Here is a 21,351-nt window from a genome sequence, read left to right as displayed (position 1 = left end):
CTTTTTCTATCAGTTGTCTTTACTCAGCCACTAGCAAGGATGTGGCATTGAGCAACTCAGTTCCCTTGATCTCCTCATCTGAAAAATGAGGGTTTGGAGTAGATGAGCTTCAAGGTCTTTCCAGTTCAGTCTCAGCTTCCATGACTCCAAGAAAGCATCTTTATTCCTTTTAAATTCGGATCCGCAGATAGCCGCCGAGTGCTAAGCTGTGTGCAAGGCACTGAGCACAATGGGGTAAAAGAGAGTAACAACGGTCTCTGCCTTCAAGAAGCTTAAGCAGGAAGAAATACTACACAAATAAATATTAGAGTCCATAGCATATGTAAGGGCCTTCCTGATGGCTCAGACTGAAGAATCCAACTGCAATGCCAGAGACCTGTGTTTGACCCCTGGGTCAGGAAGATCCCCTGGAGGAGGAAAGGGCAACCCACTTCAGTATTTTTGCCTGGAGAATTCCATGGACAGGGAAGCCTGGCGGGCTACGGTCCATGGGGACACAAAGAGTCAGACACAACTAAGCAACTAACGCTTTCTTTTCCTTTTTTATAGAACGTGCAAAGGGAACAGTGCAAAAAGTTCTTTAGGATTCAAGAAAGGGCACTTTCCTTTGGGAAATGTCTTATAAGTGAGATGGTATTTGGATTGCCCTTAAGGAAGCTCTATGCAGATGTTAGGAAAAGGGAGGAAAGACCATGATCCTGATGGGAAGGAATGGAACTTCTGCAATGTAGAACAGACTATAGAAAAAAAGAAGAGAAGGAAATTAGAATGGGGCTATATTGTAGACACCTTAAATGCCAAGCCAAGAAGTCTGCATTTAGTCCAACAAAGAGCAAAAGAATGATGTATTTAGAATGGTACTTCCGAACAGTAAATGCATTGCTGGTTTGAAGGATGAACAAGAGGTAAAGAGGATCTGGAGGAAGGGAAGCCAAGTAGGAGGCACTCACAGAAGTCCAGGCAACAGGTGATAAAGGGATAAAAAATGAGTATTGATTCACAGCCTGAGTAAAAACCGCAGAACTTGGCAGCTTATTGGTTATGGGAAATGAAAGAAAAGGGGGAATTAAACAAGACTCCTCAGTTGTAGGTACAAGTAACTGGAGGGAAATGGTACCAATGGCAGGAAATTGGAAGACTAGAGAAGGCACTTATTTTGAAGGAAAAGCAATGAATTCTGCTTAAAACTTTCTGAGTTAGAAGTGCCTGTGAAGTGTATGATGGAGATGTGAGCTTCTCAAAGTCAGAGGCCCCATCTTATTCATCTTTTCCAGGTGCCTAGTAGAGTCTGTGTAAACAGTGAATGAATGAACAAACAAGCAAATGAATCAATGAACCAATAACCAGGAGTTATTCAGAATGTGTGTCTGGAGCTCTGTAGACAAGTGAGAACTAAAGGCAGCCATGTGGGTGTTCTCTATGGAGAAGTGATTGTTGAGGCCATGGAGGGTGGGTGTGTAGGCAAAGCTTGTGAAGAGTATGTCTGCATTTGGGGAAAGAGAAGAGGCCAAGGAAGGAAGCAGAAGAGAGAACTGAGAGCAGGAGCGAAGTCAGGATGGTGCCGTATCCTGATGAGAAGGGAGGAGAGCTTCCAGATAAAGTGGTTATCAGGCCCAGGTGACCAAAGGGCCAAGGCCTGGGGAAAGTACCTCTGGGTATGAGTCTCTGAGACAGATGGGAGTCCAGTCTGTAACCCCTGAGGCTGCACTCCTCAGGGTTAGAGGATGGAGCAGGAAACAGCCTGCAGTGAAGGGTGGCAAGAAGGCCAGAGGTCAGAAACACGTTCGGGTCCATGGGCATCTGTAAACAAGCAGGAATCTTGGAGCAACAAAGAGGGAGAGACTGAGGGGAAATGAGCATTGGAGGAGTCAGCTGTGGCCAGGTGGAGGGGCATCGCCCCCACCCCCTGCTTCCTCTCCCCAGGGGTCCCTAACCTCCAGAATGTGATGCCTGATGATCTGAGGTGGAGCTGATGTAATAATAATAGAAATAAAGGAGTGTTAGAAAGTGTTAGTCGCTCAGTCGTGTCCAACTCTTTGCGACCCCATGGACTGTAGCCCGCCAGGCTCCTCCATTCATGGGATTCTCCAGGCAAGAATACTGGTATGGGTTGCCATTTCCCTCTCCAGGGAATCTCTGGACCCAGGGATTGAACACAGGTCTCCTGCATTGCTGTCAGGCTCTTTACTGTCTGAGCCACCAGGGAAGCTCAGAAATGAAAATAAATAGAAATAAAGTGAGCAATGAATGTAATGCATTTGAATCATCCTGAAACCATCCCCCATGGGAAAATTGTCTTTCACGAAACTAGTCCCTGGTACCAAAAGGTTGGGGACCACTGCTCTACCCGCATGCTCAGCTCCAGCTTAGGACCAACGTCAGCTCCATTGTCAGCTCCGTCAGCTCCATCCGTACTGGCGGGTACTATTGACGTTCTCAGACCAGACGGGCAGTCGGGTAGAAATGCTGCAAATGGGGTCTGGCAACGTGGTCTCAGTCTCCCTCCCCTGACTTGCCAAGTCTCTGGTGCAAAATGCAGAACCAGACTCTCAACCAAGTCCAAGGGTTCTGGCTCTCTCAGAACTAGTGACCTCCATCGCCTCCTCCTTTGACAGCCTTGTTTTTGTTTGTCTCTTGTCTGATCCAGATGCAGCCGCTCTGTGTTCCCTGCCCCAATGAACAGCTGCACTAGGCCCAAGCCTTGGAGTGATTTACCTGAAGAGTGACACCATTTATTTGAAAACTACTGTGAGTACATTATGCCTCCAATGAAAGGCTTCTCAGTTCACTTTGTTTAATTAAAAAAAAAAAGCACTCACAATTGTAAGAGCAGATGAAATTTTAGATGGCTTCATCTCTTAGATGCATTGAGGTAACCAGACTCAGTCCTGAGGTGCCCACACTGGTTCTCGGCTTGCAGCCTGCAGTGTGAGCCCTGGGCAGCATCGCGCCCGCTTCCCAGGTGGCTGGGCTGAGCTTCACGCACTTTGCAGGGACCGGTGCTGCTCTGCTGGGTCATCTGTGCCTCGGCCTGAAGCCGTGGCAGCTCCAGCCCTCTCTGCCTCTCATCGCCCTTCTGTGCAGCCCTGTTGCCTCTTGCTGCAGCTTGTCATTTCACGCTGCCCTGGTCACATTTGTGAGCCAGCTTTCTGTGCTCGTGTCCACCTGCGATGTGGCTGCCTGTCTGTGCCCCCATGCTGTGGTCTCCTTGCTACCCAAGGGGCCAACACCCACCCTTGCATCTGTGGGCTCCTTCAGCCACATCTCTAAACCACTGTGCCCAGGTCAGCTCTGCCCTCTGGATGCAAGGCTCAGGGTAATCAATTGAGTTCCCTTCAAGTCAGACATTTACATAGGAGAAGTACAACCCTTGCAAGTCAAGTTGAAGAAGTAAGTTGGGGTAGGAGCTGGACACCAACAGGAAATACTGATGAAAGAGTGACATCAAGTTTTGATTAATCATTGCTAGAAGTAACAGATAAATATATGCTTCTTTCACTAGAAAAGCCAGAACTTTAAATTATTTAGAGGCTATGCATGCAAAATAATTATACATTTTTAAAACAAAAACTCATGCTGGTTGCTGTACTTGCTCGTTTTCCTGTATGGTGTGAGGCAGGTAATGGGATGGTGTTTTACAGACATCTCTGTTACTGGAAAATGCTAAACCTAGGAAACTAACATTTCTCCCAGGCTTCAGGTAGGATTTTCACAATCATATTCTTTATGTCTTTAGCTACTCTGGGCACAAATCAAACCCAAAGAGGAAGAAGTCAGGGTTTGGATTGTTTTGTTTTGCATTGCTTTCTACCTTTAACACTGTCAGTCACGTGGATTGTAATTGGTGGTGGTGGATGTGTAGAGAATCAGGCCTGCCTGGCCAGAATGGAGATCGAACTATCAGACTGATCCACAGGACTAATGGGCTGGAGAGACTGAGGACTAAAGACATGACAAAAGGTCAAAAATAGAGTGTCCTCATTCTGTACCCATGTGAGCAACTTACTTGTGTAAACACCATCACCTTTAAGTTCAAGCGGAAGAGTGCCTTAGAAATCCCCACATCCGGACAGCTTTCCGAGTTTGTTTCCATCACAGAGCACGGTACCACAAACACAAGGGCACAGCTGGTTTCAAAGTCTCAGCCTGGTTTGTCCTTTGGGAGGGAAAAGATTCTGGAGAATCCAAAATCAGGACAGAAATTGGGACCTAAGATTTCCTAAAAATTTCTAGGAAGCCCGCAAGGGAGCCTCTGTGCCAAACACCAGTGCCTGTATTCATGATTTGCGGGACCTTGAGGATGGAGACATTGGGTTCAAATTCTTGCAGCATTTACTTTTCGGAAGCTCAGCTGCCTCATATGTAAAAGAGAAATAATAATAAAACTTACAGGGCTTGCATGGTGCAAAACCTTCATTCAGTAAGATGAATATGGTATAAACATCGCTCAGATGCTCAGTCGTGTCCGACTCTTTGTGACCCCGTGGACTGCAGTCCTCCAGGCTCCTCTGGCCATGGAATTCTCCCGGCAAGAACACGGGTAGCCCGCAGCTGCCATTTCCTCCTCCAGGGTATCTTCCCGACCCAGGGATCGAACCCACATCTCTTAAGTCTCCTCCATTGGCAGGCAGATTCTTTACAAACTAGCACCACCTGGGAAATCCGGTATGGTATAAGAATGTGTTCTAATTACAAATGAATCCCTTTCTGTGTGTTTACAATACCCGGCTGAAGTCTCCAGGCTTGAAGGGTGAGTAGGGAGGAGGTAAGTGTTAGATTTTAAAACCTACCTACTCCCATAACACCTTCACAACCAGGCTCAGCAACCTGCCTACTTACCTGGATTGTTGCGATGACTAAATGAGATAATGTATGTATAGTGTCTGGCGTGACAGACGTGAGTATATTTGCTCAGCCCACCAAAATTTACTGGGTATTTGCCAAGTGCCAGGCACTGTTCTAGGGACCAGAAGTATGGCAGCAAATAAAACAAACCTAAATCCCTGCTCTCACAGAGCTTATGTTCAGTTTTTTCCCCCCCATAAATTGCAGATAGACAGAATAGGGACTTGGACACTAAGAGAAAATTGCTTTCATTTTATTTGCTGTGTCTTTCCTTCTGGAAAGTATAATGGGAGAAAAGGTAAAGGATATGGAGAGGGGAGAAATAGTATGCTAATTCATCCCTCCCTCCCCCCTGACACACACGCAAAACCATAGGGCATTCCCTGCCCTGATACATGGCCCAGGATTATGACACCCAGGCTTCCTTTTTCTCTGGCTACCTTTGAATTTGGCCAAAAGGAGTTAAAAGATGCTTGCTCCTTGGAAGAAAAGCTATGACAAACCTAGACAGTGTATTAAAAAGCAGAGACATCACTTTGCCAACAAAGGCCTATATAGTCAAAGCTATGGCTTTTCCAGTAGTAATGCACAGATGTGAGAGTTGGACCATGAAGAAGGCTGAGCACCAAAGAATTGATACTTTCGCACTGTGGTGCTGGAGAAGACTGTTGAGAGTTCCTTGTACAGCAAGGAGTTCAAACCAGTCAATCCTAAAGATAATCAACCCTGAATATTCGTTGGAAGGACTAATGCTGAAGCTGAAGCTCCAGTAATTTGGCACCTGATGCAAAGAGCTGACTCGTAGAAAAAGACCCTGATGCTGGGAAAGATTGAAGTCAGGAGGAGAAGGGGGCAACAGAGGATGAGATGATTGGATGGCATCACTGACTCAATGGACATGAGCTTGAGCAAACTCCAGGAGATGGTGAAGGACAGGGAAGCCTGGCGTGCTGCAGTCCATGGGGTCACAAAGAGTCAGACACGACTGAGCAACAACAACAAAAGGAAGCATTAGCAAGAGACAGGAGAGTAGGGTCAGGGTGCTTCTCAGTCAGGCCCCTTCCCAACTCCAGTTCTGACTGGACATGGGGAGCTCCATACCTTTCCTCACCCCCTGGGTTTAGCAGTTTAAAGCTGAGATTAGCATCCTCACACTGTTGCTAGTCCTTGGTGCATCACTTCCCTTGAGGGTCCTTTAACCTCCTCTGTACCTCAGTAGAGTGTCCTTTCATTAAACTCTCTTCAGTTAAAACCTTTCAGTGTGCCATCTGTTTCTTGCCAAGATCCTGACTGATACAGTGAGGGAGAAATATACTGGAAAACATTGTAAATCAACCTTGCCAAGAAGGTTAAAAAAATTGAAAGAATAAAATATTTTAATCATGAAAACATCTTAAATGGATCTGAGAACATTAGACCAAGCGGTGAAAGGATAAACTGTAAGAAAACGTGATAAGCTCGAGTGCCAAAGGTTGGTTTCTATGAATAGACCATAGTGCTCAGGTTTGATGGGCTTCTCTAGGCCAAGTGTAGCTTGCTTGACCCCCAACTTCAAGAGGAGCTAATGGTGTAGTAGCAGCAATGACGAACACATGAACAGAAAGAAGGTGTCAGGAGGGTGATACCATAAAAAAAAAGTGTTGAAGAGGAGACTGCTTATCCTAGCATTCTTTCTGCCTTTGCTACAATTATAGTCCATTTGCCCCTGCCCAAATCTAGATATTTTAAAATATGACTAAAATAAAAGAATTGCCTCCTTCCAGCTGAAATGAAAACTGCAGAACCGACACGCTGTGAAAGAGCTACCCTCCCAGGGCACTGACTGTGTGCCAGCGCTGTGCCCATCACTCAACAGGAATTATTTAATCTTCGCATCAACTTCCCAGATGGTGCTAGTGGTGAAGAACCCACCTGCCAATGCAGGAAACACAAGAGACCCAGGTTCAATCCCTGGGTTGGGAAGATCCCCTGGGGAAGGAGATGGTAACGCACTCCAGTATTCTTGCCTGGAGAATTGCATGGACAGAGGAGCCTGGCGGGCTGCAGTCTGTGGGGTCACAAAGAGTCAGACACGACTGAAGCGACTTAGCATTGCATAGCATAGCAGCCCTAGAATGTTTGTTATTTCCATCTTACAGATGAGAAAACTGAGGCCCAGAGAGGCAGAGGAATCTGCCTCAGGTACACGGCTACTGGATGGTAGAGCTCAGTTCTACCACCAGCCGCCACTGAGGCACCATATCCCCTGTGCCCTCCTCCCCAAATACCGTACTAAGCCTCTTCCATATATTATTGGGAAGCAGAATAAGGAGACGATGACCACACCGAAAAGATGGGGGACAAGCGGGACAGGGATCAAAATTGTCATGACCCAGTGACTCAGTATTTATGAAAAAGGGGTTCTAATTCTTTTCCACCCAACCAGGCTGATGAGTGGAAGGCATGTTAATGTGCAGGAGAGGGTGGGAGCCCAGTGAAGAGAGAAAATTGGTGAAGAGAACACTCTCCCTCAGCAGCCCCCGGAGACTGATAAGAGCTCACAGAGATAAAATATTTATTTTCCATATGTCGCAGAGAGCATTGCCATCGCTGTATGTGTGCAATATGTGCAAAGAAGTGTGAAATCTATACATCAAATGCCACCAATCTAGTTAATTTCCATGCATTTAACAGGCTTATTACCTACCATCTCCTCAATATGTTTTCATGTATATTTCTTGCCACATACAATATGGTCTAGTAAGGAAAGAGCCAACATCACCCACAACCTTACTCACTGCTATGTTTCAGCCCCAAACTTGTTGTCCTGGCCGGCACAAGGAGAGTTAAATACCAGTAGGTCCTGCTGGCCAGCTCAACCGCCCGTCACCTTAAATCGCCTTCCCACTCCTCGAAGCAGCCTTTTTCTCATAACAGAAGTGTTTGCTGTGTGGAGATGAAAATGTTTTTGTTCTCTTTGGATAATTGGGAGATAGTCAGCATGTCAGAACTGACCGTTGAAAGGCAGGTGCCTGTGGCCACACTTTTTTTTTTTTTCTTTTTTTTTGAAAGCAGAGCTCCACCAGTGTGGCGGGAGGAAGTGCACAATGATTGGCCTGTTTCTCTGTGGAAATGTTCAGGGTACACCCAGTTTTGCTTTGCATATATTTACGAAACATCTGCCCTTTTCTTGTTCTTAAATCCTTCCCCCTCACCAGCCCCCTTTCCCCTTTCTCCCAATTTCTCTCTTTGTTGTCATTGGCTCGTCTAACTTTTTCATTGGAGCTTTCATTTTCCGGTTGAGGGGCGACTTCATCAGAGTGTATAATTTTAACATTGAGGAGGGAGGGAGAGAGGGAGAGGGAGTGTGGGAAGTGGGAGGCGAGAGAGAGAGGGAGAGAGAGAGAGACAGAAAAGAAAGAAGGAAGCTAAGCGGCCAGAGAGCTTGGCAAACCAACCTTTGGCATGGTGACCAGGAGGAAGGTTCTGGTCTGGTGGGGAGTTTGCCTGACACGCTGCCTGGAGTCAGCTGGTGCGCTGCTGCCCTCTAAAGGCTCCAGGGACTAGTACACAGCTTCTGAGGCTTGGTGAGACCTGCCCTCGAATATGCCATGTTCATGTAATTCTTTCACACGACCAAAGAAGGTATTTTCAATTAATTACTACAAGACTTCCTTTATCCTCCTCAACAAAATATGAGCTGCAAAACTAGGGTCAAAATAACAGCACCTGTGCATGTCTAAATGTAGATGGTTGCTATGTTTTAGAGTTTCTCAGCTCTGGAAAAAGGAGTCCACTATTAGAGAGAGTGAGATGGAAAACGCGTTGTTTCTAAGGGTCAGTGAATGTCTCTCTGGTATGTGCACTTGGGAAATAGCCCAATGGTCTAAGAACAAGTAAAGGGATTTTAGGCAAATGAAGGAGTGAGCCAAAAGGTTGAGTTTTCAATATCCTCTATTCGTAGAGATGGTTTCAGTGTCTTTGTGCTATGAATGGTCCCCAGTGGTGATCCTTGAGATGACAGACAGGAGGGTATGATGCAAGATGTAAGGTGGGAGGCAGGATCAAATCTAGAGAAGGAAGCGATGCCATCAATAGAAAGAACAATACAACTTCTGCAAAGTTAAAATTAAAGAGTAATGTTGGTGGGCTGGCCATACACTCACATTTGAAAGACAGCTTCTTCAATTTCCTGAAAGAAACCAAGGAAATTAGTACATCTGAAACTAGCCTAGACCTTATTTATGAACATCAGGAATAAATTTTTTATGTTAAGTGATGTCTGTCATTAGTGTTTCATCTCGATATTTAAATGACCCATGAGAACCAGCCTAGCTTTAGTGGGCATAACGGTCCTGCTCTTATCAAATGTACTTCATGGATTCCAAGGAAAACAGCCTGTCAAGGTAGATTTCCCTGCTGCATAAAGAGTAGGAAACTTAATTTGGATTCAGACTATAACTATTCTCAAAATATACTTTAATTTTAACTCAATTTCATTCCATCAACAAACCTATATTGAATGACAGCTTTGTCTAAGCTACTCTGCTTCACGCTATACACTAGACAGCAGATCTGGGAGGGGGGCAGAAACCAGGCTTGTTTTATTTCCCAGCCCATGCTGGCACATTGCAGGCACATAGTAAGTCTTTATGAATAAATGAATAGGTGGAGGGAAGGAAGAAGGAACGGATGGGTGAACGCAGGGAATTCAAAAACAGCTATGATGTTTTCTACCCTCAGAGAGTTTGCAGTCTCACATACATGGAATCCACCTGGAGTTGTCAGCCTGACATGGCCATTCAGATCAGTGAAGGCAAAGCTGTGGCAGTAGAGACGTCAAGGAGGATGGGAGTCAGAAAGTAAACAGCAGTCTAAATAAAAAGTGTTAAGGTGATGGCAATGCAAACGGAAAGGAAACACAGGTGTGCAAAGTGTGAAGGATGTACAACTGTCAGGACTTGACAAAATGGCTTTAAGGCAGAGGAAGATGTGTGACCCTGAGGTGTCCAACACGGTAACAAGCCTGGCGACAGACAGCAGTGAGAGAAATAGGGACTGTGGAGGGAGCGCTGGTTTTCATGAAGAAAAAGCAGTTGGGTACTTCCTTACACTGAAAACCGGAAACCAGTTCCTAGAAGCCCACATAGACGCTCAAGATTTGGAGGTTCCTTCCTTAGTCACCATTCGATAGTAAAGGATTGCAGTTTGTTGCTTTTGTATTGGCTTCCTCCATCCTAAAAATATGTCTAAACGCTCTCCCTCTATTTTCATCTTCACCGTGCCATCTCTGCCTCCTGCCCTCTGGAAAAGCAGATTTGATTTCACAACCTGTTGGACCAGAAACACAGCATGCTAATTCATAACACCATATTCTGCGAGGGCAGATTTAACTACCCAGTACAACAAATTTCAATACAAAATATTCTGTATAACAAGTCCATTGCCATGCTTAGAGAAACAAGGGAAACATGGGAACAGACCCACTTACAACAAATTCTGTACCACACATAATCTTCTACCAGAAAATATTTTAAAAAATACTTTTTCTGTTCACTATACTATGATGATAGAAAAAGCTTAGAGCCAAGGAAACTGGTGGGGGTGGGTGGGATGGTGTTCAGAGTATGACAAATAATTTGGTTTGACTAGGGCCAAGGGTGCATGCAGCGTAAGCTAAGCATGTATTCATTTCTGTCAGTTGCACGGTCCTAGGGAGAGGAGCTGACTGATGGCTGAGCTCTGCTACTTCCTATTCCTGGTCCCAGATCACAATTACTTTCTACTTCCCTCCACCCTTCTCTTCCCAAACACACAGTCACACTCCTGCACTCCAGGATCATGCACTAAATTATGTTTTTAAAAGGGACTCTTAAGCTTCAGATGAGTAAAGCTGGAATAGAGGATCTCTATGTGACATCTTCCTTCCTTACCTGCTGGAGTCTAAGCTCTTCTTTTCACTTTTCATTTGCTGCTCTAACAGTTTTTCATCGCTCTCATTGGTACAGCCTGCAAGTTTAGATTGTGATTTGAAATTATGTGTTGATCTAAAACAAAATCTAATAACAGCAAGAAAGTTGACTGTTCCGTAATGTGTTCCATGAATAGAAACTGAAAGCCAGAAGGAACCTTTAAGGCCTTCTAATCCAAGCCCTTTATTTTACAGATGAGGAAACTGAAGCCCAGAGAGGTGAAGTGAGGTGCCCAAGTGCCACACAGCAAGTTAGAGGCACAGCTAGTACCATAGCTCAAGTCTCCTGACTCCCAGCCCAGTGCTCCTCCCATTACTCCACGGGTCCTGTCTAAGCTTCCTGACAAATGCTAGAACGGTAAAGCCTCCACTAGTATTTTTCCAGACCATGTTAAAACTCTTACGGGGGGAAGAAAGGATGCTTTCTTGGATAATGTCAGCCATACGTAGCTCAAGCTGTCTAAAGTTCTGGGACAGGGTCTTTTTATGCAGCCAACAGAGTCCAAATGTGGCGCTGTTTGCTTGGCCCATATGCTTTCATGTGTTCCCAGTTAGGCCATTACTGGAGGGAAAAAAAAAAAAAAAACAAGAATCAGCTTGTTTTAAAACAAGGGACATACTGGACTCCTTCCCATCCCCCCTCAGAAAAAAAAAAAATCAAGTTATCTTTAACAGATTCTAAAAATGCCTTTTCCCAAATATGCAGTCAGTTCCTTCAAAGGGCCCTTTGTTTATTTTCAGGAAGAAACCCAAGACAGCTGAAAACCAGAAGGCATCTGAGGAGAATGAGATTACTCAGCCGGGTGGATCCAGCGCCAAGCCGGGCCTTCCCTGCCTGAACTTTGAAGCTGTTTTGTCTCCAGGCCCAGCCCTCATCCACTCAACACATTCACTGACAAACTCGCACGCTCATCCCGGGTCATCTGACTGTGAGTACACCACTTGCACCACTGAGGTGATGGTGTCTTCACGGTTCTCGGAGCAGGCTTCTCCCCGCCGGGTTCGGGCTTTTCTGCATTCAGAGCAAGCTGTTTCCATTCGGTCTTCCAAAGTAGCCAAAAGTAACTTGCCACCATTTTGAGTCAGCCAACATCTATATTTTCAAAGCTAGAGTGTGTTTTAAAACCAGGTGACCAGCCATTTGGCCTCAAAAGGCGGATTAATTACATGAACCGCATTCTCTTTCATAACATTAACTCAAAAGCAGAAGCCCTGTTGCTATTTTCTAATTATTCTTTTGTCCCTGTGATCTGAATACTGGTACTTCCACCATGACGAAATTCAGCGACCAAATATGGACCTCAAAAGGAAACTTCCATTTTGAAATTACATAACACAAGTCAGCTTTGCATTAGTTATTGTAGCTTGGCTGAATTTCTCTTTCCAGTTTTTAATTTATTTTGAAGTGGTTAAAGGACAGCATAAATTTACAGAAGAAAAGAGAATGGCTTCCAAGAATTCAGAAGCCACCCAGACTTCACGTAGCCAATAAGAACTCAGGTTAAAAATATTTTTTAATTAAAAAAACTGCCTACGGGCTAAATTTGGAAATGGGCAGCTTAATGAGATTGTCGCTATTGAAATCACTCCATTGCTGTTTATTTTCGCTGTCTTCCCACTAATCTGAGTGTCACTTCTTCAAATTCTATTTTAAGAAAGTTGATAAATCACGTTTAGAAGATATTTTCTCTTTCTGAAACATAGCTCAGTTTTTCAGAGAGAGAGCAACACGTGTGTTGACGATGGAAGGGGGTAGGATAACTTGGAGTCCATTGGGAAAGAATATTCCTTTTATTCCAACAGCTATTCAGAACTGACCTCCACAGTGATGTCAGGCAGAAAGCTGGAGTCTTCTTCTTTGGATTAAGCTAAGACCAAGAAAGTTTTCTTTTCAAAAAAGAACTCCATTTATCCTGTCCACAAAGCAAAAATTATTAATTAGGAAATGAGATTCTAAATCTCCTATTGTTATTTTTCTGACAAAGCAAACATAAAACTTCGCAGAAAGGGCGAGAGGTGAATGAAGCTGGGACATTCCATTCTGTGCTTTCTTCATCATAATAGCCTCTAGATAAAGGGACCCCACCTTGTTCTGCTCATGACCGAGCTGAGACCACACTTCAGCTGTCGCAAGAGAACGAAACGAGAAATAACAAGAGCCAAGTCTCTGCAACCTGTGTGCATTGTACCAAGCTGCTAATTCCATAGAGAAACTTGGGGGTCAGAAGTGGGGACTGTGTTCAGTGGACCGTCAAAATAGTAACATTCTTGGCCTTCTTGCCTGGCAGTCTCCAGCCTAATAGTAATTACAGGAAGAATTGGAAAATAGCATGGCACGGTGCCCATAGACATGTGCGCACTGTCCCTACCTACCAGGAAGGTAGCCTGTTCCTGTGGAGAAGGGCCTGGAGCTCCTGCATGCAAGCCTCCAACGTCTGGCTATCTGCCACAGCTTATGGGGAAGATTACATAGAACGGCCTTAGCCCAGAAATCCCGTTACAGCCAAATGAATGTTTTGCCGAATGGAAAAGAAACAGCACTGGGCTGTTGATTATACTTTACCATAAGCATTCTTTGGCCTGCCCGTGGCATTAACATGAAATATGTACAAGGAGCAGCCCCTTGGTGACCCTGAGGAAGCTAGTGGATCTGAGCTCAGTTAGGTCTGAATGCCATTGGAAGGGGAACAAATAGGGAGGAGAAACCTAATCTCCAGCTGTTCAGAAAGTCATTCTGATTTTGCCATTAAGATGTGTAGGTCTTTTCTGCTCCAACCTGTTGTTTAAATTGATTATACTTTTCGCCAAATATATTTGGATTGTAGTTTGTCCTGATTTGAGCCTACACTTAGAAGAAAATTGTTTTGAGGAAAGATTCACAGAAATCTGTCCATTTGGAGATTGCTTGAGAGAAGACAGGAAAGAGATTTATTTTAAGCTGTTAAAATTTTTGGATGCTCTTCTTGCATTCAAGAGAATTTTTTTTTTTTTTACTTTCAAATGTCATTCTTACCATAGATTAATTTAAAAGCCTAATTTCTCTAAGGTAAAATATTCAGTTTCTATTTAGAACTAACAGATTTGGGGCATTTAAAAATAGTGCCCTTGACTTGTTAGTATCTTTAACTTCAGAAACATTCCACCAGTATGTGGTGTTCTAAGTGTTTGCAAGTGCCTGAATTTTTATAGCACCTTTTTATTTGTCATGTGTTTAGCAAAATTATTCTTAGGTATGGCTTAATGACCATTTTCTGTCAGTCATTATAATTCTTCCCAATTTACAGATGAGAAAACTGAGAAAATGGACACCCATATAGATGAATGCTTGATAATTAGGGGGAGGAGAGAGGGGGATGTTTGTGGATTTGCCGTCACTGTGAGCAGCCTGAATTCTCTGTTCCGAGCCTGGAGATCGTATTCCTGGCTCGAAACAGGTTTCTTGAAAATGTGCAACTACTCATACTGGTGACAGGAACACGATGGATAAGCATCCCCATGAATGCAAAGTCACTTCTGCGTATGAACTGGTCAGAGTGGGCAACCCATGGTGCTGTTACCTCTAAAAAACACAGCCCGTATTTTGGAGCAAAAAAGGGCAAGTGTGACCTCTGAAATTCTCAGATGGCTATTTAACCTGCTGAGCCACTTCAAATCCAGCTAAAGATTCCAGTAAAAGTCAAAGCAAGAGGGAATATGGCTGAGAACTGCTTTCCTTGGTGAAGTGATGAGGTTAATATCACTACTGAAACACGTGCTGCTTGCCAGTGTGCCCACTATGATCACCTAGAAATATTCCCCCCCACCCCTTAGAGTGTCACCTCCTCCCCACTGCTAACAATCTCCTGGCAAACAAGTGCAGATGGTGGTGATGGGAGCCATTAAGATGCGCTTCGGAATGCAAAGGGCATGGAGCCCCTAGGCGTCTGGCGGAACAGTTCCCCCTGCGTAGGCTGAGGATGGGCGGAGCCAGGCTCTCCATGTAAACACTCCATGTAAACCTAGAAGCCGGGCTGAACCAAGGCAGGAGAGCCGTCGGAGCTCTTCCCAGGAAAACCTTTCCTGACAACTGTCAAGCCTAGCACGTCTCAGTCATGTACACGTGACAGGCACTTGCATTTTGTCTTCCTCCAGATGGAGGAGCGATTTCCCCCACCCCCTTTAGCCGCCTCCCTACTTTGGAAGGACGTAGTTTGATGTCTTTGTTTTTGTTGGAAGCTGACATCTGTGGTTACTTACCTTCTCGTGTCTCGCACTGGCCTCATCAGATTGTCTCATTTTTTGTGTCCTTGCCAAGATGCACTTATGCATTAACAGTTTTTATTTATTTTTAATTTAACCTTTACACATTACCAAACTGTTGTGTGGGCGGGTTTAACTTTAGCCCTGTAGGTAGCAGGAATCTTGAGGGGCTGAGCACTGTTGAGGGAGGAGCCGGGTGGTCTCTTCCTTTGCTCCCTCAGGCCGTCTGCCTCCCTTGGCCTTACCCCCTCCCAAACCTTTGCGTCAGTCCCCCAGACTGAAGATTTTAGTACACTTGGTTCATTATGAACTTTTAAGCAATTTTTTATGAGAACAAAACAAAGAGGATTTCTTTATGACAAACTCCATTAATGCCACATTAAGGCTGACATTTTAATTACCCCAAAGTCAGGAAATGCAAAGTTCAGGTTCCCACAGCAACAGAAACTGTCCCCTTGAGTGCCAACATCACAGCGGATTCTTTCGTTCCCGGATTACACAACACCCGGCGCGGGGACATTGTTTTTTATCCACGTACGTGGACAGGAGCACAGCTTTTATCCTTTGTTTTTTTCCAGTAACTACAGTTGAGGATATGGGTCTTGAGCTGCCCTTCCCAAACCATCTATACATATTATCCTGGAACGGAAGACGATTAGAGCTCTACATGTGCACACGGACAGAATTAAAGTTGCTGTGGGAACATTAACTCTGATTTCCGGACTTCCGTGCCAGTCACATTTAAACCATAATGTTGTAATTTTTGGCATGTAATAAATGTGTATTTCATGTACACAGACAGAAAGAAGCATAAAATGTATTTTAAAGAGCAATTAATTACTAACTTTGTGATTAAAAAACATTTGGTGCATGTTCCTTCCCATTTAGCATCAGCTGCTGGTCTTAGCCAGGCCTAATAGATGACATACTGTGTCTCATCCTGTATCTCAGATGTACTTACTGTATGTTCCTGTTCTTCTAGATAATTAATTCCCTTAGTAAAGCTGTAGGGGGAAAACAAAATGGAAGGAATATGCAAGCATGTAAATAAGGTAAAGGATATTTTGAAGGAAATGATTCATTTCTGCAAATAAACCTCTTAGTTCCTGATAAAGAGCCAGAAATCTGCTAAGTGGGTGTAGACAAAGGTTTCTGGCCACCTTGGAGCATCTGGTCCAGGGCCATCAGACAAACTTGAAAGCAGATTTCCCCTGAATTCCGGGCATGCCCAGTGGGGAAGTGATTTTCCTCTGTAATTGTTCAGGCGTAAGGCTTCAAAAGTTGTCTTACTCTGTAACAGCTTTTCAGTTTATATTCAAACTGGAAAAGAAAAGTTGTAGGGACTCAGGTAAAATAGAAGTTTTTCCAAAGAACTCTTGATTTAGAGAGTAGTTTTTCATTCCTTCAGATTTGAATCTGGCTGACCTATTTGTGTTAGAGAAGGAAGTGTTTCAAAAAGAACTGTTTGAACAGGTTTGCCAGTGAAAAGAATTAGTAGCCATCCCCCGCCACCTCCCCCCCCCCCCCCCCAGCCACAGTCTTTAAGAACACAAATGTTTGGAACAGTATTTGAAACTAGGGTGGATTTTTACTGAAGGGATGTGTCATCTAAACTCTCAGGTAAAGTAAATTTAAGGGGAACATGCTTATGGAGAAGTTGAACAGAGGTTCTTGTTGTTTATTCATTATCTCTCCTGTCATGTATTTATTCCTTTTGTTTAGTTTGGTTGTGTGTCGTATTTAACCTTTAAGAGAAAGACTTCAGTTTTACAGAGCTCTGACTTGCTTTCACTAGGGCTGTCTGTACGTGTGAATGTATGTCTGGATGAGTGAAAACTACTCATGCAAGTTTGAAGGTCTCTTTGGCAAATTTGACTGCGTGTTCAGAAAGTTTCCAATCAGAAAGCTGATTCAGTGTAAAGCATTCCAAAAACTTCCTGAGGCACCTGTTCGCATGAAAAGATTGGATTTCTGCTGGAGGTGCTCAGAAGGCAGTGTTTATAACTGAAGATCTCTGTTTGGAGTGCCAAAAAAATGAAAAACATTTTGGCCCCCAAAAAACCTTCGTAAATGTTCAAAATGTATCATCAAACAAAAGCTTCATTTGGATTCAGATGCGTGTATCTCAGCAGATGTGTCTAAACTAACTGGAATCCCACAGGAGCAGCTGAACTGGGTTTTGGTATGTCTTGATAACTGAAAGAGTTATTCTTAGACTTTGGAAGGACAAAAATGGTCCATCTGTGAAGAGCTGTAATAGAGACATGGCAAAAAACAGCATCCTCTGAAAGAGTTTATTTATGGAATTTAGGACAAGTTGGACAATCCTGAAAACATTTTGGGGTCACACTAATTTGCAGAAGAAATAGAGCCAAAATGGGATGAAGTAAGTCACTACAGATCTTTATTATCTTATGGCTTTCTATTAATTTTCTAATAAGATTCCATATCAGTTAAACAGTAAATAGAACATCTTTGATGTAACTAAATGCTCTCATTATCCCAAGTGTCTCACATTTCTCTTTATTCTACTTCCTATAAAGAATTATATATTTACCTTTTCATCACCAACAGTTTAAACTTGTTTTTCCTGCTATTTCATTAACAAAGTAAACCTTTTACTTATTATGTGTGGGTTCATTTCTTTAAAGATAGCCTTTCCCTTCTTTCCTTCTCTGAATTAATTGACACATAATTTCTTTGGAATTATTTTTATTACCTTTGATACCCTCTTATTTAGAGGTTTCAGTTCTTAATCCCACACTTATACATTAGAAGGCCAGTTAATTTTTATTTGCTCTGATTTTCTAGAGTTTCCACATAGTATATCTGGGGATACCTTTATTTTTTTTAATTATATATCTTGGAGTTTCATGTCATAATCTACTTTTTATAAAATTATCCCTCTTTTTAATAAAAATTATCCTTTCCCTACAATGCTAATGTAACTGGATATCTTCCATGGCCACTTGATGCAGTAACTTCTGGAAGTCACTCTTACCTCGTTCACTCCTGCCTTCTTCCGTTCAGTCACACATTAAATGCTGTCAAACCCCTGCGTCTGTGCCAAGACCTCAGCTAGGGACCAGGGCTGAAGATACAGACAAAATACTGTCCCCAAACTTTAGGAACTCGTGGTGTTCCCACACACTTTCACCAACTTTTAAACCTGTGCAAGGGACAGGCGATTACCATATGGAAGTGTCTGACAATGCACAAAAAGCCCCCAGGCCCCTGAAGCAGTGGGAAGGGCTTCTCAAGAAAGGTGACATTAGCCCTGGATCAGGAAGTAGGTGTATGTAAAGCAGCGGAGGGAGTGAACGGCCTTACAGCCAGAAGGGACAGAAGCAAAACCACAGAGGCGCAGAAAGAGCATGGTGTTCTCAGCAAACAGAGCGTTCAGTCACCAGACTCAGACTTGCTTACAGTTTGCCTCATTTTAATGTAAACTCACAGGACAGTCTGTATTTGAGTCACACTGCCTGTCATTAAAAGTCAGCTGGGCTGAACTGCATGTTCCTTTGGAGACATTTGCTTTCCAGATAAATAAGAAAGCAAGACACCACTTATTTTCTAATGGGTAAAAGTGCCTTTCTTTGCATGAGATCAGTCGATGTGGGCAAATATTAGGCAGCATCTAGAGATAATTTGATGAAATGGTTCAAAATAACTTTTCATATTAAGAGGTTCCTTCCAGGAGGCACAGAGTCCTCTAGAAGTGCCTTGCTGGAACTCAGTCACTGACTCGTGGTCCCTCCAGACTGTAGCAATCAGTCCCTTGGCAAATCTGGTCCTCTGGCCCATTGCTCTGAGTCACACCATGCCTTTCACTCTGCCAGATACTACGTGAATGTTCTTGTGATTGTCCATGTGTAATTGTCAAAGCTGACTGCTGATCTTCAGGGTTCCATTCTTCATTTTGCCATCTCTTATCTTGCTGGAGCATATCTTTAATTTTTATCTGCAGCCGCTGGTGACAGTTTCATATGTGCTTCCTCTACTCGTGGCAAATTTCATTATATAAAATTAGTGTTCCTTCATATCTGTCAGGGCTTCTCACATGCTGACTTAAAAGAATGTGGTGCTGTCTTCAGAGACAGATATGTGATCAGCTGAGAGCATGCATGAGGAGTCTAGGAATTCCTTGCTCGAAGGTAATTTCAAGTCAGATCCTTCAACCAATCACTTCATACCAGGTACCATAGTAAAACCTCTCATTACTACATGGGCTGAATAAGCACAGCTGCTTTTTTTTTAGCTTTTCTTTGGCTCCTACATCTTTTGTTCTCTCTAAGGAACGTATTGCAGTTAGAACTTTTTATCAGCATTGAAAGAGAGTAAAGTTAAGCTGGTCTAAACCTATTATTATACACATGGGGAAACTGAGGTCCAAAGAGAACAAAGGCCATACCAAAGGGTTCTCAATATAGTAAGTAGAAGAGTCAGACATATAATCTCACTCCTTCCATCCTCACCATACTGTGTTGCCTGTTACTGAGTCTGCGAATAAGAGAACTTACATTTTCTGAATCACAAGGAGTCAGCACTATTCATCCATCAATTTACTGAATGCTTTCAATGTAGAGGATCAAGCCTAGGCATCAGACAGGATACAGCTTTTCAATATAAACTGGAGCCCTTTGCTCAGAGCCTTAGAGTCTCATGGAAAAGTTTAGACATATTCACACCAACTGCCCTGCAGGGTGGTTAAAGCTATGTCCCTATATACCTGGATGCACCAGAGCATCTATTCACTCAATTCACTGGCTTGGCAACCATGTGTAGAATACATCTTAGGTGTCTGGCACTACAGTGAGTTCTGCAGAGGCAGATAAGTGGAGACAAACAGACCCTGCAACCAAGAATTCTTAGTCCATACCCTCAAATCACCATTATCTTAGAAGTTAGAAAGTTCACAAAATATATTATAATCCAGTTAACATTAACTTCCAGTTTAATTTATCAGGAAAGGTTCCATTTGAGCTCCCTTGAAGGATGAACAGAATTTTATTGGTGGTGAGGCATTAGGAAAAGGTATAAGGTGTTTGCATTCTGGGGCAAAGCTGTGGCGGGGTTTTAGGTAAGGGGTTGCCATGACCTGGCCTTTGCTTTGGGAAGATCTAATCTAGCAGCAGGGATGCGGAACATGCTTGTACATGGAAGAAGGTGACTAGAGAGAACACAGGGCCCAGGAGGCTTTGTCAGCAGTTCAGATTATTGGTTACCTGAGGGGGCTGGTGAAAGGGGCATGGGGAGGACCTAGACTCAACAGACTTTATGGATGAGGGTGGGCAGCTCTCTCCAATGCATGCAAATGAAAAGTGAAAGTGAAGTCGTTCAGTCGTGTCCGACTCTTCACGACCCCATGGACTGCAGCCTGCCAGGCTCCTCCATCCATGGGATTTTCCAGGCAAGAGTACTGGAGTGGGGTGCCATCGCCCTCTCCAAGATAAGAGAGAAGAAATCATCAAAGATAGTTCTAAGAAATCAAAGAGAGAAGATGAAAAAGAAGTAACTAGATGACTGAGCGTCTTCACTTTCACTTTTCACTTTCATGCATTGGAGAAGGAAATGGCAACCCACTCCAGTGTTGCGGGATCCCAGGAAGGGGGCTGCTGTTATGAGGTGCAGAGTGGACCACTGAATGATAGAAGCAGCAAACAGAATAAATCAATTTAACAATCTAGTGTGAATGTCCTGGTCAATGTGAAGAAATGTGAAAAGAAACGATTAGAAAGATCCTGTAGAGAATATAATTATATATTGAGAATAAAAGAATAAAAGAAAGACAGAAAAAAAAAAAGACATCAGAAAAAAAAAAAAAAAAAAAAAAAAAAAAAAAAAAAAAATGCGACAAAAGCCATACTTTAAGTCATGAATGTGAAGTAAATTCGAAAAAGATTTAGTTGAGAGAAAAAAAGAAAAAAGAAAATAGAACCTTGAGAAATATTTATACATTGCATGATAAGAAAGAGAAAGAAAATGGTGAACCCTCAAAGGAGGGAAAGAAAAGATGGTCTAAGACATAGCATATATACAAAAATATATGTAAGGGAAATTTGGAAAGCAGGACAATTGAGAGAGACCACCAGGTAGAAGAAGGGTCAGTGGTGCTGGGTGCTCAGACAAGGAGGATGGGTAGCTTCCTGGAGGCTGCCGAGAGAGAAGAGTCAGATGTGTCACGAAACACCATACAGAAGGGTTCAGGAGCAAACAGAATTGAATAGGAAAGCAACAATTATGAGCCAGTTTTTTTTTTTTTAAACTTAGTACTTTAAAAAGAAATAATGAACAGCTAATGCAAAAGCAGGGTATGA

The 21,351-nt window shown here is 43.4% G+C and overlaps 1 protein-coding gene across 15 annotated transcripts in view; it reads left to right on the top strand.

Annotated features, from left to right (window-relative positions):
- The window catches only part of ZBTB20 (zinc finger and BTB domain containing 20), an 848,072-nt gene that overhangs the window by 788,021 nt on the left and 38,700 nt on the right, over positions 1 to 21,351 (top strand). For 12 of the 15 annotated variants that reach the window (XM_018040121.1, XM_018039867.1, XM_018039833.1 and 9 more), the window contains 3 exons: positions 2,648 to 2,748; positions 10,991 to 11,153; positions 11,537 to 11,724. In XM_018040121.1, the coding sequence (XP_017895610.1) occupies positions 11,143 to 11,153; positions 11,537 to 11,724 (199 nt within the window). In that variant the 5' untranslated portion in view covers positions 2,648 to 2,748; positions 10,991 to 11,142. The remainder of the gene's footprint in view (positions 1 to 2,647; positions 2,749 to 10,990; positions 11,154 to 11,536; positions 11,725 to 21,351) is intronic. The other 3 variants (XM_018040637.1, XM_018040694.1, XM_018040768.1) reach the window with 1 other exon arrangement.

This window comes from Capra hircus, chromosome 1 (genome assembly GCF_001704415.2).
Source record: "Capra hircus breed San Clemente chromosome 1, ASM170441v1, whole genome shotgun sequence".
Classification (NCBI taxonomy): domain Eukaryota; kingdom Metazoa; phylum Chordata; class Mammalia; order Artiodactyla; family Bovidae; genus Capra; species Capra hircus.
This window is presented reverse-complemented; position numbering and strand designations above follow the sequence as displayed.